The sequence below is a fragment of the Miscanthus floridulus genome, chromosome 17, assembly GCF_019320115.1.
Source record: "Miscanthus floridulus cultivar M001 chromosome 17, ASM1932011v1, whole genome shotgun sequence".
In the NCBI taxonomy this organism is placed as follows: Eukaryota; Viridiplantae; Streptophyta; class Magnoliopsida; order Poales; family Poaceae; genus Miscanthus; species Miscanthus floridulus.
In genome coordinates, this window is record NC_089596.1 from 103,329,854 (window position 1) to 103,350,920 (window position 21,067).

Consider the following 21,067-nt stretch of genomic DNA (forward strand, 5'->3'; position numbering starts at 1 on the left):
CCTCCTCACGCGGCGCTACGACCCGCCCAGCAACTTCCATGCCCTCGTCGCCCAGCCGAACCCGCTAGGGTTTTAGAGAAGAACGGGAGAGATACAGAGGATACGGTAGAGAGATCGGGAAATTAAGAAAGGTATGATTGGATAAAGGGTATTATTGTCCTTTGGTCTTATTACAAAGGATTTTGTTGTTTTTTTAAATTTTTTTATTCTAGAAACAACTAACAGAGTTAAAAATAGGAATAACCTGAGTCTTAGTAGTTACAAAAACAGGAGTAAAATCACAACGATGACAAAAACAAAAGTAAAATCACAATTGGACGTTGAAATAGGGACCAGAACACAATATTCCCTTACTTTATACTACGAGTAGGAATGTAATATGTAGGATCGAGTACTCCTCCATTGCCAGCCGCCAGGAATTTCTACTCTACACCACGAGTCTACTATAGTGCGGCCTGCCCCGTGCCTCCAGCCTCTTTCAGCTCTTTCACCATGGAGCAAAGGACTGCATTCAACGTTACCCAAAACAATATCCATCGAGACAACTTTTCACTCTCAGCTACAACAAGAGTAACACTCTTACATGAGCTCAGTTGGTGTGACGAACTGACCCTGGAATCAATCATTTGATACATCTGCACTGCAATACACATCAGGAAAGAACATGCAAATTCCCCATGTGATATCGGCACGGTTGTGCAACAATTCCAAACGTCAACTCCAGGCACCCAAAACCTTCTACAGAACCAAAGCCTAGATAAGATAGGGTGTTCTCTGCTCTGAAACCTCGGATACGTGATACAAAGAAAACAATCACAATCAAAACTAATCCTCGTCCATCCCACAACCAGGTTGGGCATCTCTTCTTGGACCTCCTGCCGGCTTGGCCATGATGATCTGGACAGTTCATATATTTACTCAAATATTACCATGTGCTCCAATGAAATGCAAGCATCTAAAAGAATTTAGTGTGTAAGCTTAGCAGTCATACCTGGTCAACCCATAGCACGGTGCATGCAGCATCGGCAGAGTATTTTAGGGCAAAAAACCTGTACAGCAAAATAAGCAAAGTGAGAAATCTGCCAAGGGGTCATCATAAGCAGCTTAAACTGCCACACAAGATGTGCAAACCCATGCTCCAATTTGAGGACACGCGTATGTAGACCAACAATGGTGCAAGCATTTTCCACATCCAATGTGCACATGTTCAATTACCACAAAAGATCGAAATCATTCTTAAACCAGCTTACACGTGTTTCCTACATCTGATTGACTTACTTTGTGACATAGAGGTCCCATATTTTCAAGGTCGAGATGTCCTTGCAGGCGCCTTCCTCCAGGTCAATGCCAACTTTCACATTGCCACTAGCATGCTCGGCATAAAGGGAGGATATTATCTCCATTGCGCTAAGTCCAGCATTTTCTGCCAGGGTTCTTGGCACCATTTCAAAGCTTTCAGCAAATTTTGCAATGGCATACTGGTCCAACCTGTACAATTATTAACAGCAACCAACAAATGATTGAGGGAAACATAAATTGATTTTTTTATTTTTTACAAAGGGTTAACCCTGCTCATATTGAAAGCAGATTAACTCTTACCCTGTACATGAAAAGTTATTAACTATCATCGTAAAAACAAACTTACCCTGTTTCCTTCAATGAGAGCTCCTTCAATCTCTTTGCCAGCTCTATTTCTGTTGCAGCAGCACCAGGAATTATCCTACTGTCCCTGCACATTGATTAGTATAAACAAAAACAGTGAGAACTCGGATAGATTAGCTAAACAGACATGGATGTTACAATACAATAAAAGAGTTAGGTCACATCTACTATAGATACCACACATATACCTTGTACGTATTGACACCATCATCAACAGCTCTTTCAAGATCATCTAGTATACTGTCAGCCTCTCAAGACAACAGTAGCCACTGAATTTCCACCTTCGTTCTTAACGACAGTAACCTTATAAATAAAAAACAAAATAAAAATGAATGCTGGCGAGGAAGAATAAAGATATATCTTCTGTAAAAGCACAAAGGGGCTAGAACATACTCGAGTACCACCAATTTCTTGAACGGAAACAGAGTCTGCATATCCTAGTTCGTCGGCATTGGGTTGGCTAAGTTTCAACTATATTTCAAAAGAAAAAAAAAATCCAAAATCAGAATAAGTATGCTACTACGACACAGGAACAAATACATCTGAAAAACCAGAACTTACAATTGCAATAGATCCAGTAGTACGGCAGAATCTTCTCAGTTCAAACTTCGAGCTGATTTTCAGAACCATCAGTCTGCAAACAGAACATCAACAAATAACTGCTATCAAAAGGTCTACAGCCACACGCATACAGTCCTCAATTTTGGAGAATATATAACATATCCGATAATTCTCCAGTCTAAAAGGAATTTTCAACACAGATCAATACTGCACAAAGAATTCAGGTAATCTATTCAGTTCAGAACACATGAAAAGCAAAAAACTCACTTGTAACGTTCACAGAAATGTAGCGCCATGTCACCAACTGCAGCTCCACTGACAATAACCTTGGCACCTGAGTCAGCGACAGCTTTGATAAGCTCCTCCACCTTAGCTTCCTCAGTCTTAGCATAATTTTCTAGCTGCAAAAGCATAAGTATTATAGATTCCAACATATATTTGCAGATTACAGCTTGCAATGTGCTACAGAAGCAAAGAAATATCATGTGCTCCATTTTTAAGTTCAGCGTATCCATAAGAAATGAATCCACAAATTAAGAAAAAGGAATGTACTGCTGGATGCACGTATACATAACGTAAAACACACAAAGCCAACTAAACAGTTTGCAACACCCAAACCTTCATGAGCATAGTAAAAGTAGGGACGACTTTAACAGAAGTAAAAAAAGATTCTCAGAGTAAGAACATACCTGCTCAGCGGAATGAATCAACACAGTTCCCTTTGTTTCAGTTGCTGAGGTATCAACACCACCAGCAAATACTGCAATCTGAATATTGATTGGTTTTAGAATTCAGAAAGAAACACTGCTAGACATCATACAGAAAAAGATGGGTACTGTGCTGTAACTGGTTAGGATTCCTGTGCATATTGAATTTCTAGCACCATTTTATAACATATAACTGCCCATTTAATTAAAATCATAGTTCCTATCCATTCATTGGCCTTAGCAGCAGTGTGAACTAGAAAGACAAAAATTAATAAAATAGTGTCCTAAAAAAACTCGACCTGCGGGGGGTATGACGGCCCCCGGGCATACAACTAAGAAGAGATTTGATCTTCTCACGCAGATCGAGAAAATCCCCGAACCCTTGCCCCCATCCTGACGCAGCAAAAATCCGTTGCCCTGTGAGAACTGGGCCGGGCCATTCTGCACTTTGCCTTGTGGGGATTGGTGAGGGGATTTTTTTTACTCCCAGCCTGAAATTCGCTCCTACGGGAAGTCGAACTCAGGACCTGGGGGTGCCATTAAGGTGCCTAACCCAACTGAGCTAGCACTCGTTGGCAAAATAGGGTCCTATGAAGTGTGATTTTTAAGAAACAAAAAAGTTTACAATAACACTGAGCATAACACAAGCAAATGAAATGTGCTGTGCCGTAACCGCTTTAAATAGGAATAGGATTTGGTTTGCCAGGGCTTTATGAGTGATGCAATAATGCTATATAAGCATACATGATTCACTTGACAGTAACAAAATATACAAACAATGAACACATGACTAAATCACCACGAGTAAATGATTATCCTTGAGCTTCCAAGAACCAATACTCGTAACCTTGTGAAAGTAATATTTAGAGCTCCATCCATTGCCCATTCCATTAAAAAAACTCCAAAAGCAATAAAAAAGAAGGGTATAGAACTTTCACAGGTATAACCAGTGTGCAATGTGAATGAAGAGTAGCCTTTTGAGCTTACCTTTGCCTTCTCCACCCTTTTGATGCTACCAACAGCATCATTTTTCAGAACCATCCCACGGACGACAGAAGAATTGTGCAAACCACCTCCAAGCAGCTTAGCCACTCTAACATTGTCGACATTAAAGTTTGCTGGATTTTTGGGGCAAACTTGAATGCAGGCCTAAAAAACGATACAACAAACCCACTATTAGCCGATATCAGTATGACGTGCGAGGGAAAAAAACAAATTTCCCTATAAGCTGGTATGGATTAGCTTACATCAGCCACAAGAGGGCACAGTACATCCTCCTGGCCAAACTGCTTGCTTGCGACAGCAGATCTCATCCTCAACACAACCTCCTCCTTGTTTCTTACGTCCATGTTCTCTGAGCCTTTCTCAACAAGATCCTCCAAGATCTCAATTGTCTGCATACCGAAGACAGAAGCACAAAGAATCTGCTATCAGACTGCATGTTTCAATGTTACAAAAGCCTACGGGGTTCAGGGGGGCAAGTCACCTTGTTGATGGCTTTGGTGTAGCCAATGATGATTTCACTCGGATGCAAGCCCATCCTGATGAGCTCCTCAGCCTTCTCAAGCAGTTCACCGGCAAACGATATGGTGAGATTGGTTCCATCCCCAATCTCCTCCTGCTGAGCCCTGCCAGCCAGTACCAGGATCTTAGCAGCCGGGTGCTGAACCTCGAGCTCATTCACGATGGTGGCAGCATCGTTTGTCACAAACAGCTTGTCCAAGTGATTGATAACCATCTTATTCATTCCTACATAAAGAAAACAAGTTAAACTACAATATCAAGCAATCGATCACTGGAAGGTTTCAGCATCTAAGTGAAATTTGGTCAGATGTGATTTACATAGTGCAGAAGACTAGGGTACTACAAACTAATAATTGCTTGTGATCCAAACATTGAACAAGGCTAAATGTGATTTCAAACGGCCAACCAGTGTACCAAGCGCCTCAAACTATCCAAACATTCATCAGCCTCGTCACCATATATCCCAATAAGCTCCAACAACCAGGCCACTCCTCGCTCCAGATCCCCCCTCACTCCCCCCAATAGCTCGATCCGGCGACCTCACGCTACGCCACTGAAGACTGAGCACGCTCTCCTCGCTCCAGATCCCCTCTCACTCTACTACTCCAGTAGTCACCACCCGAGCCCATAACCCGTGCAACGAAGCGAAGGTGCACGCGGAGCACAACTCACCGTTGGGGCCGAGGGAGGTGCGCGTGATGGCGGAGAGCTCGTGGCAGGCGTCGATGTTGTTGAGCACAGCCTCCTCGAGCCCGGAGAGGTGGCGGTGGCCCTCCTTGAGCATCGACTGGATCCCGTTGCCTGCCATCGAGCCGAGCCCCACCATCGTCGTCTCCGGCTCGGTGTGGGGACGGCGGTCTGGCGGCGGGGGACGGCGCCGGCGGCGAGTCGGATCGGGGCGCAGGTTTAAACTCTGATCTTCACGTTGATGTACACAGGAAAGCCAAAATCAAATACTACATCATGCTAATCACCAACCGTGACCTTACTTATGTGGCACATGTACAGGATGTTCAAAATCAGAGAATGTTCAGGAACGTACCTCTGCGGAGGGGATGGAGGGGCCTCGTTGCTAGCACTATGTCGCAGCTCTGCAGAGAGAAGAAGAGGTGAGGAAGAAGACTTGAAGGCCCGGCCATTGGAACCACAAATCGCGCCATCCCACACAACCAGGTGAAGTGGTGCACCCCAAATCGGTGGGATCTGTTCGGAGAGTGAGATTCTGCGCATAAACTCACCTGGAATGGAGAGAGGTCGCCGGAGGGAGGGAGGGAGGGAGGAAGGAGAGGGCGGCGCGGTCTGGAGATGAAGGGGCGGCGCGGTATGGAGCACGAGGGCAGCGCTCAAGACCCCGGGCCCATTTGCATCCCGTTTTCGGCCCAGGACGTTTCCCAGGCCGTCCATTCCTTAGGGCCCATAGAGAAATCAATCAGTGGGCCTGAGTCCATATACACATCCGGGCTCCAATAGGCCTTTCCCGGGCGAAGTTTTCGTGGAAGCCCAGAAGGAAAGGGACGGAAGAAAGAAAGAAAGAAAGAAAAGCACCCGCACCAGTGCACCACCATCCTCGATCGCCACAGCAACAACGCCCAACCCGCTGAAACACGGCTCCAGATCCGGCGGCCGGTGGCGGGCTCCGCGCAACCAACGGCGCTGATCCGCTCCTCCGCCATCTCCGTCCATCTCGGCATCTCCCATCTCCATCGATCACCGCCAAGAGGTAAACACTCCCAAACACCGAGCCCCACGCTCGCTTGCTCTCTCGTGTGACGTGTCGTCGTCTGGGTTCCGATCTCGTCTCACGGGCGCCACCATGGCGGCGGCCAGGGTCTCGGCATGTCGGAAGCGGAGTCCGGCGGCGGCAGCGGCAGCGGCGGGGGGAAGGATCAGGACCGCTTCCTGCCGATCGCCAACATCGGGCGCATCATGCGCCGCTCGGTGCCGGAGAACGGCAAGATCGCCAAGGACGCCAAGGAGTCCATCCAGGAGTGCGTCTCCGAGTTCATCAGCTTCATCACCAGCGAGTAAGTGTCCGGTGCCCCCTCGCCCGTGATCCGATCCGTGTCTCCAACTTCGGTGCCCTGCCGAGGGTGCCTCTGATCGAGTCGTCCGTGATTTTGATCTCTGCAGAGCGAGTGACAAGTGCATGAAGGAGAGGCGAAAGACCATCAACGGTGACGACATCATCTGGTCCTTGGGCACGCTCGGCTTCGAAGAATACGTTGAGCCCCTCAAGATCTACCTCAAGAATTACCGGGAGGTATCATTCAGACCTCCTCCTCTTTCCTCCAGCTCCTGTTTACTGGGTATTCATTATATTATGTGTTCAACTGCGAAGGCGCAATGTGCATGTTTAGGATGCCTGATTTGAACTAGAGGCTCTATATGTTCATTTGGATTTTGGAGTCATTGGAGCATTGCGCATATATAATTATAGTTACTTGAGCCTCTGATAGGCGAGGAAGGGTGAAGTAACTAGGCATACTGATACTGATGTGGGTTGGAAATTACTGATGCTGATGTGGGTTGGAAATTGATTCTGCCATGTTGTATTCATGCAAAAGGGGTGTTGATAATTGATATGAGAGTGTACTCTTCAAGGGCTTCACTTTAGTGTGTTATGTGCTGCATCACATGGGTTGGTTCAAACTGCATTATATCTTTGAATGGCGTAACAGAATTGTCAACAGTAAACTTCCGAAAATTTCTAGGTCTAGAGCATGTTCTTTTTATAGTCTATAGTCTATAGTCTACACCCTGTCATTATTGACTTTGTGGTGAAAAATGTGTGCTCACTCAACTACAAGAGTGCCTGTTTTCCAACACAAAGCATCTGGATGCATGTTTGTTGAGAAGTTGTGGGGTTAGCAATTAGATTGTTGGATAAATGAATTTCTCAACTTTACCAGGGCTAAGCAAAATAACTCTTCTTACTGTCAATGTCACATGTACTTGTGTGATTTCCAGTTTGTTTGCCTATAGTCTTGCATTATGCTCCAGACTTATCATTTGCTATAGTATTAAGTTGTTTCCTTACAGAATCATTTTTCTCCTATGCTGATGGGTTGTTTTTTTATTTTCACCATGGACAACGAACATTGAATGCTTATTATTCTTGATGGCATTGAAGACAGAGGTAATCTTTGCATATCTTTGTGAGTGTTGGTAATTCATTGTCTTTTTGTACAATGATTGACTGAACTATGTACTTTTTCCAACATCTTGTAGGGTGACACAAAGGGTTCGAAATCTTCTGATCAGAATGGAAAGAAACAGATTTTACTCAATGGTGAACCTACACCATCGGTAATATTTACTTTCTGGTTTCAAAACTGCCATCATATCATTTTTGAATTTGTACAGGGTTTACTTCGCATCTTTTGTTTCTAATTTGTACACCATTTTCTTGACGTATCTTCTATTTCAATTGGGATAGTCCTTCATGTCCTAATAGCATAACAGATATCAGGGTTCTCTACATGCCTCGCGTGTCAAAGCTCACGTACACTATTTCAGCACTTGTCATGAGGCATAGATATAAATTTCATGAAGAAGCTTTCTTGACTCACATTATGATTCATTGTGTATTATAACTAATCAGCACATTCTGTTTGGTCGTTCTTCCCTTAATGTTGTACAGCATCTGGTACACCACGCTGATAATTGTTAATCTTTAGAAACCTGAATGTAGTTCTGACATCCGATCACTAGCAGCTGTACTTACAGATTAGAATCATCTGGTGAGCTACAGAAAAAGAACTTAAAATTATATTGCTAGTTAGGACTTCTGTACAATGACCAATATTTGCTTAGCATAGCAGTCCGATATGATTTTGAGTTTTCCAACTAATTCTTGGGGTCTGCTATATTTTTGAAATCTGTAGATAGACAAACTTGTGACTAATTAAAATGCTGATGAACCAAACATCGGTTGCTTTTTCATTACAATTTTCTAAAAGCTGGGTTACTTCGTAGCAGATTCTGTCATTTCTAGAGGTACTCCATATATCAGTTGGTAGATTAGGATTTTTTGTCCATTTAGTTCTATTGCTTAGGAGGTCAAACCTAAAAACTACAGACATCAAGATCTTTTTTTTTTGGAAACACGTAAGCTATATGTGTAGTTTTGTATTAGAAAACATTTGCAAAATCTCATAAGTTTGGAGGATTTTAAGAACACATTTTTGAAGATATTAGCGGTCAAGGACATATGGGCCTGTTCGGCTGCTGATTGTAGGGCTGCTTGGCAGTCATGGTACAGTACCTTGCTCTCACCACAGAAAAAGCCAATACCATGAAAAGTAAAACATGTTAAGTATTTTTTACCGGAGTTAGTAATATCCATATCCTTTGGCTTTGGATGATAGCTTTGGTCTTTATGCCTTCTTGGTGGCCTAACTGAAAATGGTACAAACTAACAATTTTGCCTTTTGATGACAGTTTGACGACATGTAGGATGGAGGGCGGTGGAAGTGATTGGCACAGCAAACACATTAGATCAAGCAGAGCATATGCCATAGTTTTTTTATGGCAGCTAAGGAGAGAAATGTTACAGTAAAAGGGACTCACCATCAGTGCCCCTCTACCAGGAGCGCTTCCAAAAACATGTTATTTATGGATGTTAGCTCTCATGAAATTATTATCTTCTGTTATTGGGGCGTACAAACCTCCCTTCTTAGGTCCCGGACATCGGGAGGCACACGGACGCCGCGTTCGGATGCCTGCGCAACCCTCCCCCGTCCGCCTTCGCCCCGCGCCACACGCACACTCCGCCCCCGTCTCAGCGCCTGTCGATTCTTCCCCTGGCCCTCTCCTCTCTTCGCGCTGGCGGCACTTGGGAGCCGGGATGAGCAGTTGAGGACGAGCACGCCCCCAACGCACCTCGACCGCAGCACCCCCATCCGTTGGTGCCCCAGCGGGCCAAGCGCCCCATCTCCTGCCCCTAGCCCAACAACATAAAACACTTGCAACATGAAGAAAACATTTTGAATGCAACATACGTCTGAAAACATATGAAATATTTGGAACATGCGCTTGCAACGTGTGTGAAACACATGAAATATCAAAATAAAACACTTGCAACATGAAACCACTTGCTTCAACATAAGACCGAAACAGCTAAAACATTTGGAACATGCTATTGCAACATATGTGTGAAACATAAGCAACATCCAGATAAAAAACGATTGCAACATACGTCTGGAAAACAGATGAAATATTTTGAACAAATGTTTGCAACATGCCTCTAAAACACTTACAACACCCCCGATCTACTTTTGCAACATTAAGATAAAACAATTACAACATATATATGAAATGTCTGAAACACTAGAAACAACATATGCAACAAAGGGGAGGAGAAGGCTGGGGATGGCCGTCGGGCCGGGAGCCGACAGCTAGCCACGGCGCACGAGCACCACCAGCACTGGCCACGCTCGTGGGTTCCCTAGGCTCTGCCAGGGTAGACCTGAGGCGCCACGACATGTGCGAGCTAGCGACCATGGCAGGATCAGCGGCGCGAGCGATGGCGATGAGGGATAGAAAGACGGCAAGGGAGCGAGCGGCGCAGGTGACTGGGACGGGAGGTGATGCGACTGGCGATGGGGCACGGGACGGTGGGGGGAAGGGCATAGCACAACAGCTGACAAGCATGTGGTGTGGGAGGGGCGTGGTAGGGCGGAGTGGGCCGGGCGGATGTGTGTCCACGCGCTCACGCCGACACAGGCGGATGAGCGAATATACACAGCGGATTTTTTTTTCTATGAGCGAGCGGATGAGTGGACGAGGATGAGCCACATTTGGATGGGACGGAAGCCTGTGGCCAAGCGTTATCGTTTTTATATATTAATTTTACAAATAACATAACTTATCCACATAAGGTTTTGTCATCTAATAATTTTTTACATAATTTGTTTCGGATCAACTTCTAAATCGAAAGGTTACTATAAAAAGTAAAAAAATAAAAAAGAGGAAAAAAACAGAATACATTAGTACATACACAACTGTTGATACTCAAGTTTGTCCAAGTGTTTATAGTCACTCGGCTTGGATGGCCGAGCGCATATTTTGATCAACATGGTTCGAGTGGATTGTAGGTTGATCTGACTGTTGAGTCTGTCTCGTGCCACTGGCCCGAGTGTCCTTTGTTACCTATTGATCGGAGCCGCCAATAGGAGTGTGAGTGTCCTTTGTTACCGATTGATCGGAGCCGCCAATAGCTCAGGTTTCAGACTAGTTCAAATGTGTTCTGGAACTATCAGAGTACACGGCTACAATTAGTATTTGGCATGGATACTCGAAAGCATGCTATGCTTTGCCTGAGTTAACGAGAAGGTTCCGAGTCGAGCTCCTATACGTGATACTCGAAGGCGATCAATTAGGGAAGTTTGAAGACCATCAAAAGGTACGTACGTCGGTACATGCAGATGTGAAATATGTATTACGTGTTTGGAACCTGGCCGTGCCTGTACGGACGGGACTCGGGAGCTTGTGCCTGGTATACCGTATACAACATAAGTCCAGCAGCTGTACATTGATCAAGCAAGGAAGGCAAATCTAAGTTGTTTATTAATGTGAGAATTGGAGATGGTAACGCATAACTCACATACACACTAAGCAAGAAAGGCAAGCTCGGACAGAATTATATAGGGCCGTCGTGTTCTATTCTGACTCAGAAATTGATACGGCTGCCAGCACAAGGAAACCTTGTCCGGTTGTAATTCTACAAAGATTCGTGTACTTCTAGAGAAGACCAGCCGCCCTATAATCACTACTACAGGAATCAATTTGCGCAGCATGGCTAAAATACGCTCATGGCAGGCACCTCTTTTACCCGCCACGGTTGAGGCCGGCCACCGAGGCGTCCGCTGCGGGAAATTGGTTTACCGCGGCGGGCCACCTTACTTGCCCGTCGCAGGAAATCGTTATTTACCGCGGCGGGCTCTTTAAACTGCCCGCCGCAGTTAATACGATTTACCATGGCGGGCTCTTTAAACTGCCCGCCGCGGTAAAGAGTTGATTTACCGAGGCGGGCGTTTTATCTTGCCCGCCGCGGTAAAGCCTGTACAAATACACATCACAACCCCTTCATCTTCTCTACGGGTCTTTCTCTCTCAAAACTCATAGGGGATGCTTTGCCCTAAAATTTGAGGAAACTTTTGATTTGAGTTGAAGGGCTTAGATTTAAGGGAGGAGGACATCATAAGAGGTTCATAAAGGCTCTCCCTCTCTCCTTCCATCCTCTCTCTCTATTTTCATCACCTAGAGTTCTCTCTAGATCTAGATCTAGATCAATTTTAATGGAAAAAATAATGTCATGTATTTTTTTAACTTTAGATTCATTATAGATGCATGCTTCATCTTTCACATCGTTATTTCCTCTCTTTTTCATGATTTTGGATGTAAAAATCATCAATTTCTCCTAATTCTTCTTTATTTAATGTTGATTGTGACGGATAATGTTCGCAGGTATGATGGATAGATCGGAATGGATGTACCAGATCAATAGAGTGAATGATCCGCGGTACCTCTTTGAATTAAGGAAGTTTATTGCGGTTGGTAAAGCTCACCGTGAGAGACTGAAGCGGATGACAACCATATGTCCATGTTCTCGTTGCAAGAACCTGAAAGCCCACCGAGACAGCGAGGTGCAAACTCATTTGATCATGTATGGTTTTGTCGAGGGCTACACAGTCTGGACATTTCACGGTGAAAGAGTTGGTGCGAGTGGCGGTGCATCTAGAGTGAGCTCTTCGACGCCGCCGACGACAGCACCACCGGTGAATAAAGATCCTTCAGCAGCAGCTGCGCTAGCCGACAGTGACAACAGTTGTCGTGATTACATTACGTTGGATGATCTAATGCAAGACATGGCCGACGAAGCCGGCAACGGTGGTGATGGTCAGGATACTGTGAGCCAACCCGAGGATATGCAGCTTGTTGAAGATCTAGTCAAACACTTCGATGAAGACGACGTTGTGTTGGGTTGCCCAAAGTGGTTGGAGAATTTCAGAGAGTTGAAGCAGGCGGCAGTTGATCCTCTCTATAAGGACGGCGACGATTGTCCGAAGGAGTGCACGGCGCTCTGTTTTAACCTCCATATGTTGATGTTGAAGGCTTGTCATGGTTGGTCTGACACTAGCTTCAATGAGTTGTTAAGCTACCTTGCCACCACGTACCCAACGGCTAACAAGGTGCCCGCCAATACTTATCGGGCCAAGAAGCTGATCCGGCCAGTGGCGATGAAGCTTAGAAAGTTTGATGCATGCCCTAACCACTGCATCCTGTATCGGGGCAATGAGTATGAGAATTTGATGAGTTGTCCGCACTGTGGCTTTAGTCGGTACAAGAAAAATGCTGGTTGTCGCGTGGATGCAGAAGACGAGGGAGGCTTGCGGGGTGGTCGGAAGAAGAACAAGAAGGGGCAAAGAAGAGCAGTATGGCCAAACAGATCTCGGCTCAGCAGGACGATGAAGAAGAGGGTTACACGCACAGAAAAAGTCCAGCACTGTCGGTGTGGTACCTGTCCGTGACCAATCGCCTGCGTGCAATATTCGGGAACCCAGACGATGCCAAGCTCATGTCCTGTCATGCATCAGCTGACCGCCTAAAAGACGATGGCAAGCTACGGCACCCATCCTGAAAGCATCTAGGCCCCTAGTTGGGTTTCGGTGATTAATGACAATACAAGATTACTATGACTAACGTGTGTTTTGTAGATGCAATTAAGTTAGGTCATGGTAATGGAGATCAATCGGGCAATCAAAGTTGTCATGCCCCTACGATGGAAATCGTTTTGGTTTTCAAAGGATGGACGATAAGGTTAAGGATGACTAGTTCTAAATGTCAATTGGAGTTGGAGAGACACTTAGAGTAGTTTAGGACCTTGTTTTTCCTTTGGCCGTACTATTAAGGGGGTATGGACGGGTAGCTTGATCTAGTTGAGTCTAGTGAGTTAGGTGTGGTGCACACTTGTTAAAACTAGCTCTAGGTAGCTCCTACGAAGCCTTTTGATCCCATGGAGCAAACTTCATTCACAAATGATTGAGAGTTGGAAGTGAATGGAGGGTCAAATACTGATTGGACGCTGGCTCCGGTGCGACCGGACGCTGGCCGCAGGGTCCGGTCAGTTCATTTGACCGAGGAGAACAAGTCTGGTGTGACCGGACGCTGGAAGGTCAATGTGACCGGACGTTGAGGGCCAGCGTCCGGTCGACTCCAGTAAGGGTCCAGACTTGAGAAAGTGTGACCGAACGTGTCCGGTCAATACTGACCGGACCCTGAGTATCCAGCGTCCGGTCGAGTCCAGTAAGGTTCCAGTAAGGGTTTTATGCGACCGAACGCGTCCGGTCAGTGCTGACCGGACCCTGCCAGCGTCCGGTCAACTCATTACTACTGGTTCACGGGTTAAACTAACCAGAGCATCCGGTCAATACGATCGGAGCGTCCGGTCACCCCGCAGAAACTCATAACGGTTCGTTTTTCAGGCTGCCTTATAAATAGAAGCTCCACTCGTGTGTGGAGTCACTTTTGCTCATTTCAACAGCTGAGAAACATGTTTGTGAGTGCCAAGAAGAGCAAGGTCCTAGTGAGGTGTTTGTGATTTGAGAATCCAAGAGTGAAACCTCATTAGTAAATCAAGAGTAGACAAGTGTGCATCCATCGTCTCATTAGGCTTCGCGTGGTCAAGTGAGAGTTCGTGCTTGTTACTCTTGGTGATCGCCATCACCTAGACGGCTTGGTGGTGATTGGGAGCTTGGTGTTCACCCGGCGGAGCTTGTGGGTGACCCAACTCAAGTTGTGAGCGGCTTTGGGTGATTCGCCGCGATGGAGTGTCGAAGAATCAACCCATAGAGAGCACTTGATCCTTGCATGGATCAAGGGGGAGCTACACCCTTGCGCGGGTGCTCCAACGAGGACTAGTGGGGAGTGGCGACTCTCTGATACCTCGGCAAAACATCACCGCGTTCCTCTCTCCATTTACTTTGAGCATTTACTTTAAGTATTTACTTTGAGCAATTCTATACTTGTCTTTACATTCATAGAATTGCCATGCTAGAGTAAGTTTGGAACATAGGTTGCAAGTCTTTTGTGCGTTAATTTGATAGAAACACTTTTCTAGGCACAAGGGGTTAATTGTGCTATTCTTAGGTTTTGATTATTGCAAGAAAATTTAGAATTAGCCCAATTCACCCCCCCTCTTGGGCATCTTGATCCTTTCAATTGGTATCAGAGCCTTGTGCTCATGTTTTTAAGCTTAACCGCTTAGAGTAAGATGTCTCACGGGGATGGACCTCCTCCTATCTTCGAAGGGAATGATTTTCCATATTGGAAAATTCGCATGGAGGCATACCTAGAAGCTCTAGATGTTGGAATCCTTAGAGCCACCTCTCAAGGGTTCCCAACCCCTAAGAATGACGCACAACTTCAAGGCGATGAAGTGAACTATGAAAAATGGAATGCAAAGGCTCGCAACACCATCTTTAGAGGCCTTTGCAAAGATGTGTTCAATCGTGTAAGGAACCACAAAGACACCCATGCACTATGGTCGGATGTTTGTGCGCTCCATGAGGGAACCAAGAGTGAGCGTGAGGAACACTATCATCTTGTAATTAAAAAGCTAAATTCTTTTGAGATGCTTCCCAAAGAAAGTGCTAATGAAATGTATTCTCGTTTAAATGTTCTTGTAGAGGAAGTCAATGGGCTTGGACTTACTCAAATGTCACCATTCAATGTTGTGAGAAAGATCTTGAGTGTCCTCCCCATTAACAAATATGGGCACATTGTGACCGTGCTACATCAAGGTGATCTTTTCGCCGCTACACCGACACAAATCTTGGGAAAGATCAATGCTCATGAGATATACATGCACATCACGCCACAAGATGGCTCATCCTCTACAAAGAAGAAAGAGAAAGACTTGGCATTCAAAGCTAGCCAAGATAAGGGCAAGGCAGGACTTGAGTATGAGAGCTCAAGTGATGAAGATGATGAAGAAAGTCTTGCTCTCATGGTGAAGAAGACCGCCAAGATGCTAAAGAAGCTAAACAAGAGTGGCATCAAGTTTGACGGCAAGAAGAAGAAGTTATTCACTAGCTCAAGAAGAAAGCCAATCTCCGAGATGGATTGCTACAATTATGGCGAACTTGACCATCTAGCTCATCAATGTACAAAGCCCAAGAAAGACAAGTTCAAAAACAAGGGCAAGAAAGATGATTCAAGCAATGAAGATAAAGATGAGAAGAAAAAGAACAAGCCATACAAGAAGAGAGATGGTAAAAAGAGGGACTTCTACAAGAAGAAGAAGAGTGGCAAGGCCTACATTGTCGGTGATTGGCTCACGGACATTGATTCATCAAGCGGATCATCCGAGGATGATAGTGACAATAAGAAGGTGGCCGCCATTGCTATTGATCTTGCATCCTCACCGCCACCATCGCCATCATCCTCTACACACCTATGCCTTATGGCCAAGAGTGAACGCAAGGTAACTAAGAGTGATGATAGTAGTGATGATGAGTAAGCTAGTGATGATGATAGCGATAGCGATGATGATTCACCTACATATGATGATCTTGTCAAAATACTAAGAAAATACACTAAGATCATTAGAAAGAGTAGAGCTACAAATAAAAAACTTGATGCTAAAAATGATTTACTCTTAGCTAAGTGTGATACATTAGAAAAGGCTAATGATGAGCTCAAAGAAACAAATGATTCTATATCATCCAAACTCAAGGAGCTAAAATTCTCCAAGAAAGAGCTTAAAGATAAATATGATAAACTTGAGTGGGTGCACAATGAACTCATCACTAGCCACAACAAGCTAAAAGATGAATACACTACTCTTAAGATTAATCATGATACTCTTGTTATTGCTCAAGAATTTTTACCAAATGAGCCACATGATGCTCTAACCATGTTGTCAAGATTGATATAGCTACTTCATGTGATGATTTAATTGATGAAAGCATTGAGTATGGATCTAGTAGCAAAGGCAAGCAAGTAGTTGAGTGCAATGACTATGATGAGTATGTCAAGCTCAAGAGTGACAATGAGAAGCTCATGAAAGATCTTGAAGAGATGAAAAGTCACAACACCATTGTGCTAGAAACTCTTGATCATGACAAAGAGTTGATCCTTGAGAATGAGAAGCTCAAAGAAGAAAACAAGAAACTTAAGGAAGAGAAGAACAATAATATTCTCAAGGAAGAGAACAAGAAGCTCAAGATGGATAAAGAGCATCTCAAGGTGGGATTAAGCAAGTTTGCTAGAGGCAAGCATCTCCAAAGTGAGCTACTCATGAATACCGTCATGAAGATGGATAGAAGTGGCATTAGATATATGGCAAGTGTAGAGAAGATGAAGGCCCAAGCTCAACACCAACAATCAAAGCCAAAGCCAAAGCCAAAGCCAAAGAGATATTTTGAGTGTGGACAAGAAGGTCACTTTGCTCATGAGTGTCAAACTCCACCACCACAACCTTTGCCCAAGCATGCTAGACCCTTTGCTTTCAATGCTCACTACATGCGTAGAAAAGATTCTAGTGGAAAGATGAAAGTCATGTTCTTAGGACCCCCCAACAAGAGTAGGCCTAAGAAGATTTGGGTGGCTAAGTCACTTGTTGAGAAGGTGAAGGGCCCTCAACAAGTTTGGATCCCTAAATCTTGAATCTCTTGTGTGTAGGTGAACTACAAGACCGGTGGAAGTCATTGGGTTATTGATAGTGGTTGCACTCAACATATGACCGGTGATCCTCGTATGTTCACCTCACTAGATGAAGAGGTAGATGGACAAGAGAAAATAACATTTGGAGATAATTCAAAGGGCAAGGTTAAAGGATTGGGCAAAGTGGCAATATCAAATGATCATTCCATCTCCAATGTGCTCTATGTTGCTTCATTGAGCTTCAACTTGCTATCCATTGGGCAATTGTGTGATCTTGGCTTTCAATGCTTATTCACCGAGAAGGAGGTTGTTGTATCCAAGGTAGATGACAATCAAGTGATATTCAATGGATTTAGATACAATAACTTATATCTAGTTGACTTCACCTCCGAAGATGCAAACTTGAAGACTTGCCTATTTACCAAAACAACATTTGGGTGGCTATGGCATAGAAGACTTACTCATGTTGGGTTGAGCTCACTCAAGAAGCTTATGAAGAATGATTTGGTGAGAGGGTTGAAGGATGTGAAGTTTGAGAAGAACAAGCTTTGTAGTGCATGTCAAGCCGGCAAGCAAGTTGCAAACACTCATCCAACCAAAGCTTTCATGTCAACCACAAGAGTGCTAGAACTCCTACACATGGATTTATTTGGACCAACAACATACAAGAGTTTGGGAGGAAATCTCTATTGTCTTGTGATTGTGGATGACTATTCAAGGTATACATGGGTGTTCTTCCTTCATGACAAATCCAAAGTTGCATCTTGTTTCAAGAAGTTTGCCAAGAGAGCTCAAAATGAATTTGAAGTGAAGCTCAAGAAGATAAGAAGTGACAATGGCAAAGAGTTTGACAACACAAACATAGAAGCTTATTGTGATGAAGTTGGAATCAAACATGAAGTCTCCACAACCTATACTCCTCAACAAAATGGTGTAGTTGAGAGAAAGAACCGGACTTTGATCACTCTTGCAAGGACAATGCTAGATGAGTATAACACCCCCGAAGCTCTATGGGCGGAAGCAATCAACACTACATGTTATGCATCCAACCGCCTATTTCTTCAAAAGTTCCTTGCCAAGACACCGTATGAGTTGCTCAATGGGAAGAAGCCGGATGTCTCCTTCTTTAGGGTGTTTGGTTGCAAGTGCTACATCTACAAGAAGCGACAACACCTAGGGAAGTTTCAAAGACATTGTGATATAGGTTTTCTTGTTGGTTACTCATTGAAGTCCAAAGCATATAGAGTATTTAATCATGCCACCAGCTTGGTTGAAGAAACATATGATGTGGAATTTGATGAATCTAATGGCTTCCAAGGAGCACATGAGAATCTTGATGATGTAGGTGATGAACCATTGAGGGAGGCTATGAAGAATATTCCGGTAGGAGACATCAAGCCAAAAGATGATGAAGATGATGTACAAGTCATTAACCAACCTTCTTCATCAAGTGTGCCACAAGATGGTGGAAAAGATGGGAGAGTAGAAAATGAAGATACTCATATCTCCCATGAGCAAATGGTGGTACAAGCACAAGATGTTGATGCTCCACAACCTCCTCCTCAAGTGATCAATAGAAGAAATACACCTCTCCTACAAGATCAGCCACAAGATCTCATCATAGGGAGTCCATCAAAGGGTGTAATGACTCGATCTAAAAAACTTACTTCATTTATTGCTCATCACTCTTTTGTCTCTTGCTATAAGCCTACCAAGGTAGAAGAAGCTCTTAAAGATCTAGATTGGATCAATGCCATGCATGAAGAGTTGAACAACTTCACTTGTAATGAAGTTTGGACTCTTGAAGAGCGACCAAAAGGTGCAAGAGTCATTGGAACAAAGTGGGTGTTCCGCAACAAGCAAGATGATCAAGGTGTTGTGAGGAACAAGGCAAGACTAGTTGCAAAGGGGTTCTCTCAAGTTGAAGGCTTGGATTTTGGAGAGACCTTTACACCGGTTGCAAGATTAGAAGCCATTCGTATCCTACTTGCATATGCATTACATCATGAAATGAAACTATATCAAATGGATGTGAAAAGTGCATTTTTAAATGGCTTTATTAATGAACTAGTCTATGTTGATCAACCTCCTAGGTTTAAAGACCCTAGATATCCTAATCATGTTTATAGGTTGTCTAAGGCACTATATGGGCTTAAGCAAGCGCCAAGAGCTTGGTATGAGCGCCTTCGGGACTTCCTTATTGAGAAGGGCTTCACCATTGAGAAAGTCGACACTACACTATTCACCAAGAAGCTTGATGGGCATATCTTCATTTGTCAAGTATATGTTGATGATATCATCTTTGGATCATCAAATGAAGACTCATGCAAAGAATTTGGTGAATTGATGTCAAAAGAGTTTGAGATGTCCATGATTGGTGAGCTTACATTCTTTCTTGGTTTTCAAGTCAAGCAAATGAAAGAAGGCATCTTCATCTCTCAAGAGAAATATACTAAAGATCTTCTCAAGAGATTCAAGATGGATGAATGTAAGCCAATCAAGACCCCAATGCCTACTAATGGACATCTCGACCTAGATGAGGGAGGTAACCCGGTTGATCAAACTCTCTACTGTTCTATGATTGGTAGCTTATTATATTTAACCGCATCTAGGTCTGACATCATGTTTAGTGTATGTATGTGTGCTAGATTTCAAGCTAGTCCTAAGGAAACACATTTAATTATCGTAAAAAGAATCCTTAGGTATCTTAAGCACACATCAAGCATTGGCCTTTGGTATCCCAAAGGAGCTTTATTTGAATTAATTGGCTATTTCAATTCGGATTACGCCGGATGCAAAGTTGATAGAAAGAGCACATCCGGAGGGTGCCATTTGCTTGGTAGATCACTTGTGTCTTGGTCCTCCAAGAAACAAAATAGTGTGGCTTTATCCACCGCCGAAGCGGAATACATTGCCGTGGGTGCATGTTGTGCACAAATTTTATACATGAAACAAACTTTGCTAGACTATGGTGTAGTTCTAGAAAAGGTACCTCTTTTATGCAACAATGAAAGTGCGGTAAAACTTGCAAATAATCCGGTTCAACACTCTCGCACCAAGCATATAGATATCCGCCATCACTTTCTAAGAGATCATGTGGCTAAAAATGATATATCACTAGAAGGTGTAAGATCCGAAGATCAATTAGCGGATATCTTCATAAAACCGCTAGATGAGGCTACATTTTGTAGATTGCGGAATGAGCTCAATGTACTTGATTTTAGTAACTTCACTAAAAATTGAGCTTATGTTGTCCCTTGCATTCATTGTATTATACAACATGCTTAATTTGTGGCAATGCATATAGGGCTTGTCTAACATGGTTAAGATAACTGCTAAAAAGTGTGTGAAGAAGCTTAACCTTGGATCAAACTTGACAAGCAACTAGATTTACTTACAAGTATTGCATATGCATGAATGTTGTTTTGTCGTTTTGTTTCATTTGCCCTCTTGTTGCCTATTTTCTTAAAAAGAATTATAGCCTAAGGAAAAATATTTTGAAAAATATGAGGGTTTGAGAGAGGTCTCTCACATCAGTCCCAATTGGTGTTTATTTGGATCTTATTTAAGTTGGGACTTGATTGGGAACAGGCAGCGCGAAGGAAGTTTGAAGATTTGCTAGAAAAAGTGCACCGGACGCTGTTGTTCAGCGTCCGGTCAATTCACAAGAGGTGAACTGCTGCCGAAGGAGTGACCGGACGCTGCGTCTGTGCGTCTGGTCAGGAGGACCTTCAACATCCGGTCGATCGAAGGAAGAAGAGGCAGTACTGACCGGACCCTGCATGCGTCCGGTCATGGACCACCAGACGCGTCCGGTCCCGATTCTAGAGGAATTGGACCTCTCTGGAATCGACCGTACGCTGGGTGGTAGCGTTCGGTCACTACCACCGGAGCATCCGGTCAGTGGATCTCATGTGATTTCAAGTCTCTTTTCCATTTCCTTCTCT

At 44.1% G+C, this 21,067-nt stretch overlaps 1 protein-coding gene and 1 pseudogene across 1 annotated transcript; one reads left to right on the forward strand and one right to left on the reverse strand.

Annotated features, from left to right (window-relative positions):
* Positions 1 to 289: 289 nt before the first annotated feature.
* On the reverse strand, positions 290 to 5,674 carry LOC136517639 (T-complex protein 1 subunit theta-like; annotated as a pseudogene).
* A 306-nt stretch (positions 5,675 to 5,980) lies between these two features.
* On the forward strand, positions 5,981 to 9,090 carry LOC136517727 (nuclear transcription factor Y subunit B-4-like). Its single transcript, XM_066511371.1, has 5 exons — positions 5,981 to 6,174; positions 6,282 to 6,478; positions 6,585 to 6,714; positions 7,681 to 7,760; positions 8,895 to 9,090. Exons 2-5 carry the CDS (start codon positions 6,291 to 6,293, stop codon positions 9,010 to 9,012), a joined length of 516 nt encoding a protein of 171 aa, XP_066367468.1. The 5' UTR covers positions 5,981 to 6,174; positions 6,282 to 6,290; the 3' UTR covers positions 9,013 to 9,090.
* Positions 9,091 to 21,067: the final 11,977 nt, after the last annotated feature.

Coding starts and splice junctions, on each gene's coding strand:
- LOC136517727 (XM_066511371.1), top strand. CDS start 6,291: ATGTCGGAAGCGGAGTCCGGCGGCGGCAGCGGCAGCGGCGGGGGGAAG. Junction 6,715..7,680: donor ACCTCAAGAATTACCGGGAG/GTATCATTCAGA, acceptor CCAACATCTTGT/AGGGTGACACAAAGGGTTCG. Junction 7,761..8,894: donor ATGGTGAACCTACACCATCG/GTAATATTTACT, acceptor TTTTGATGACAG/TTTGACGACATGTAGGATGG.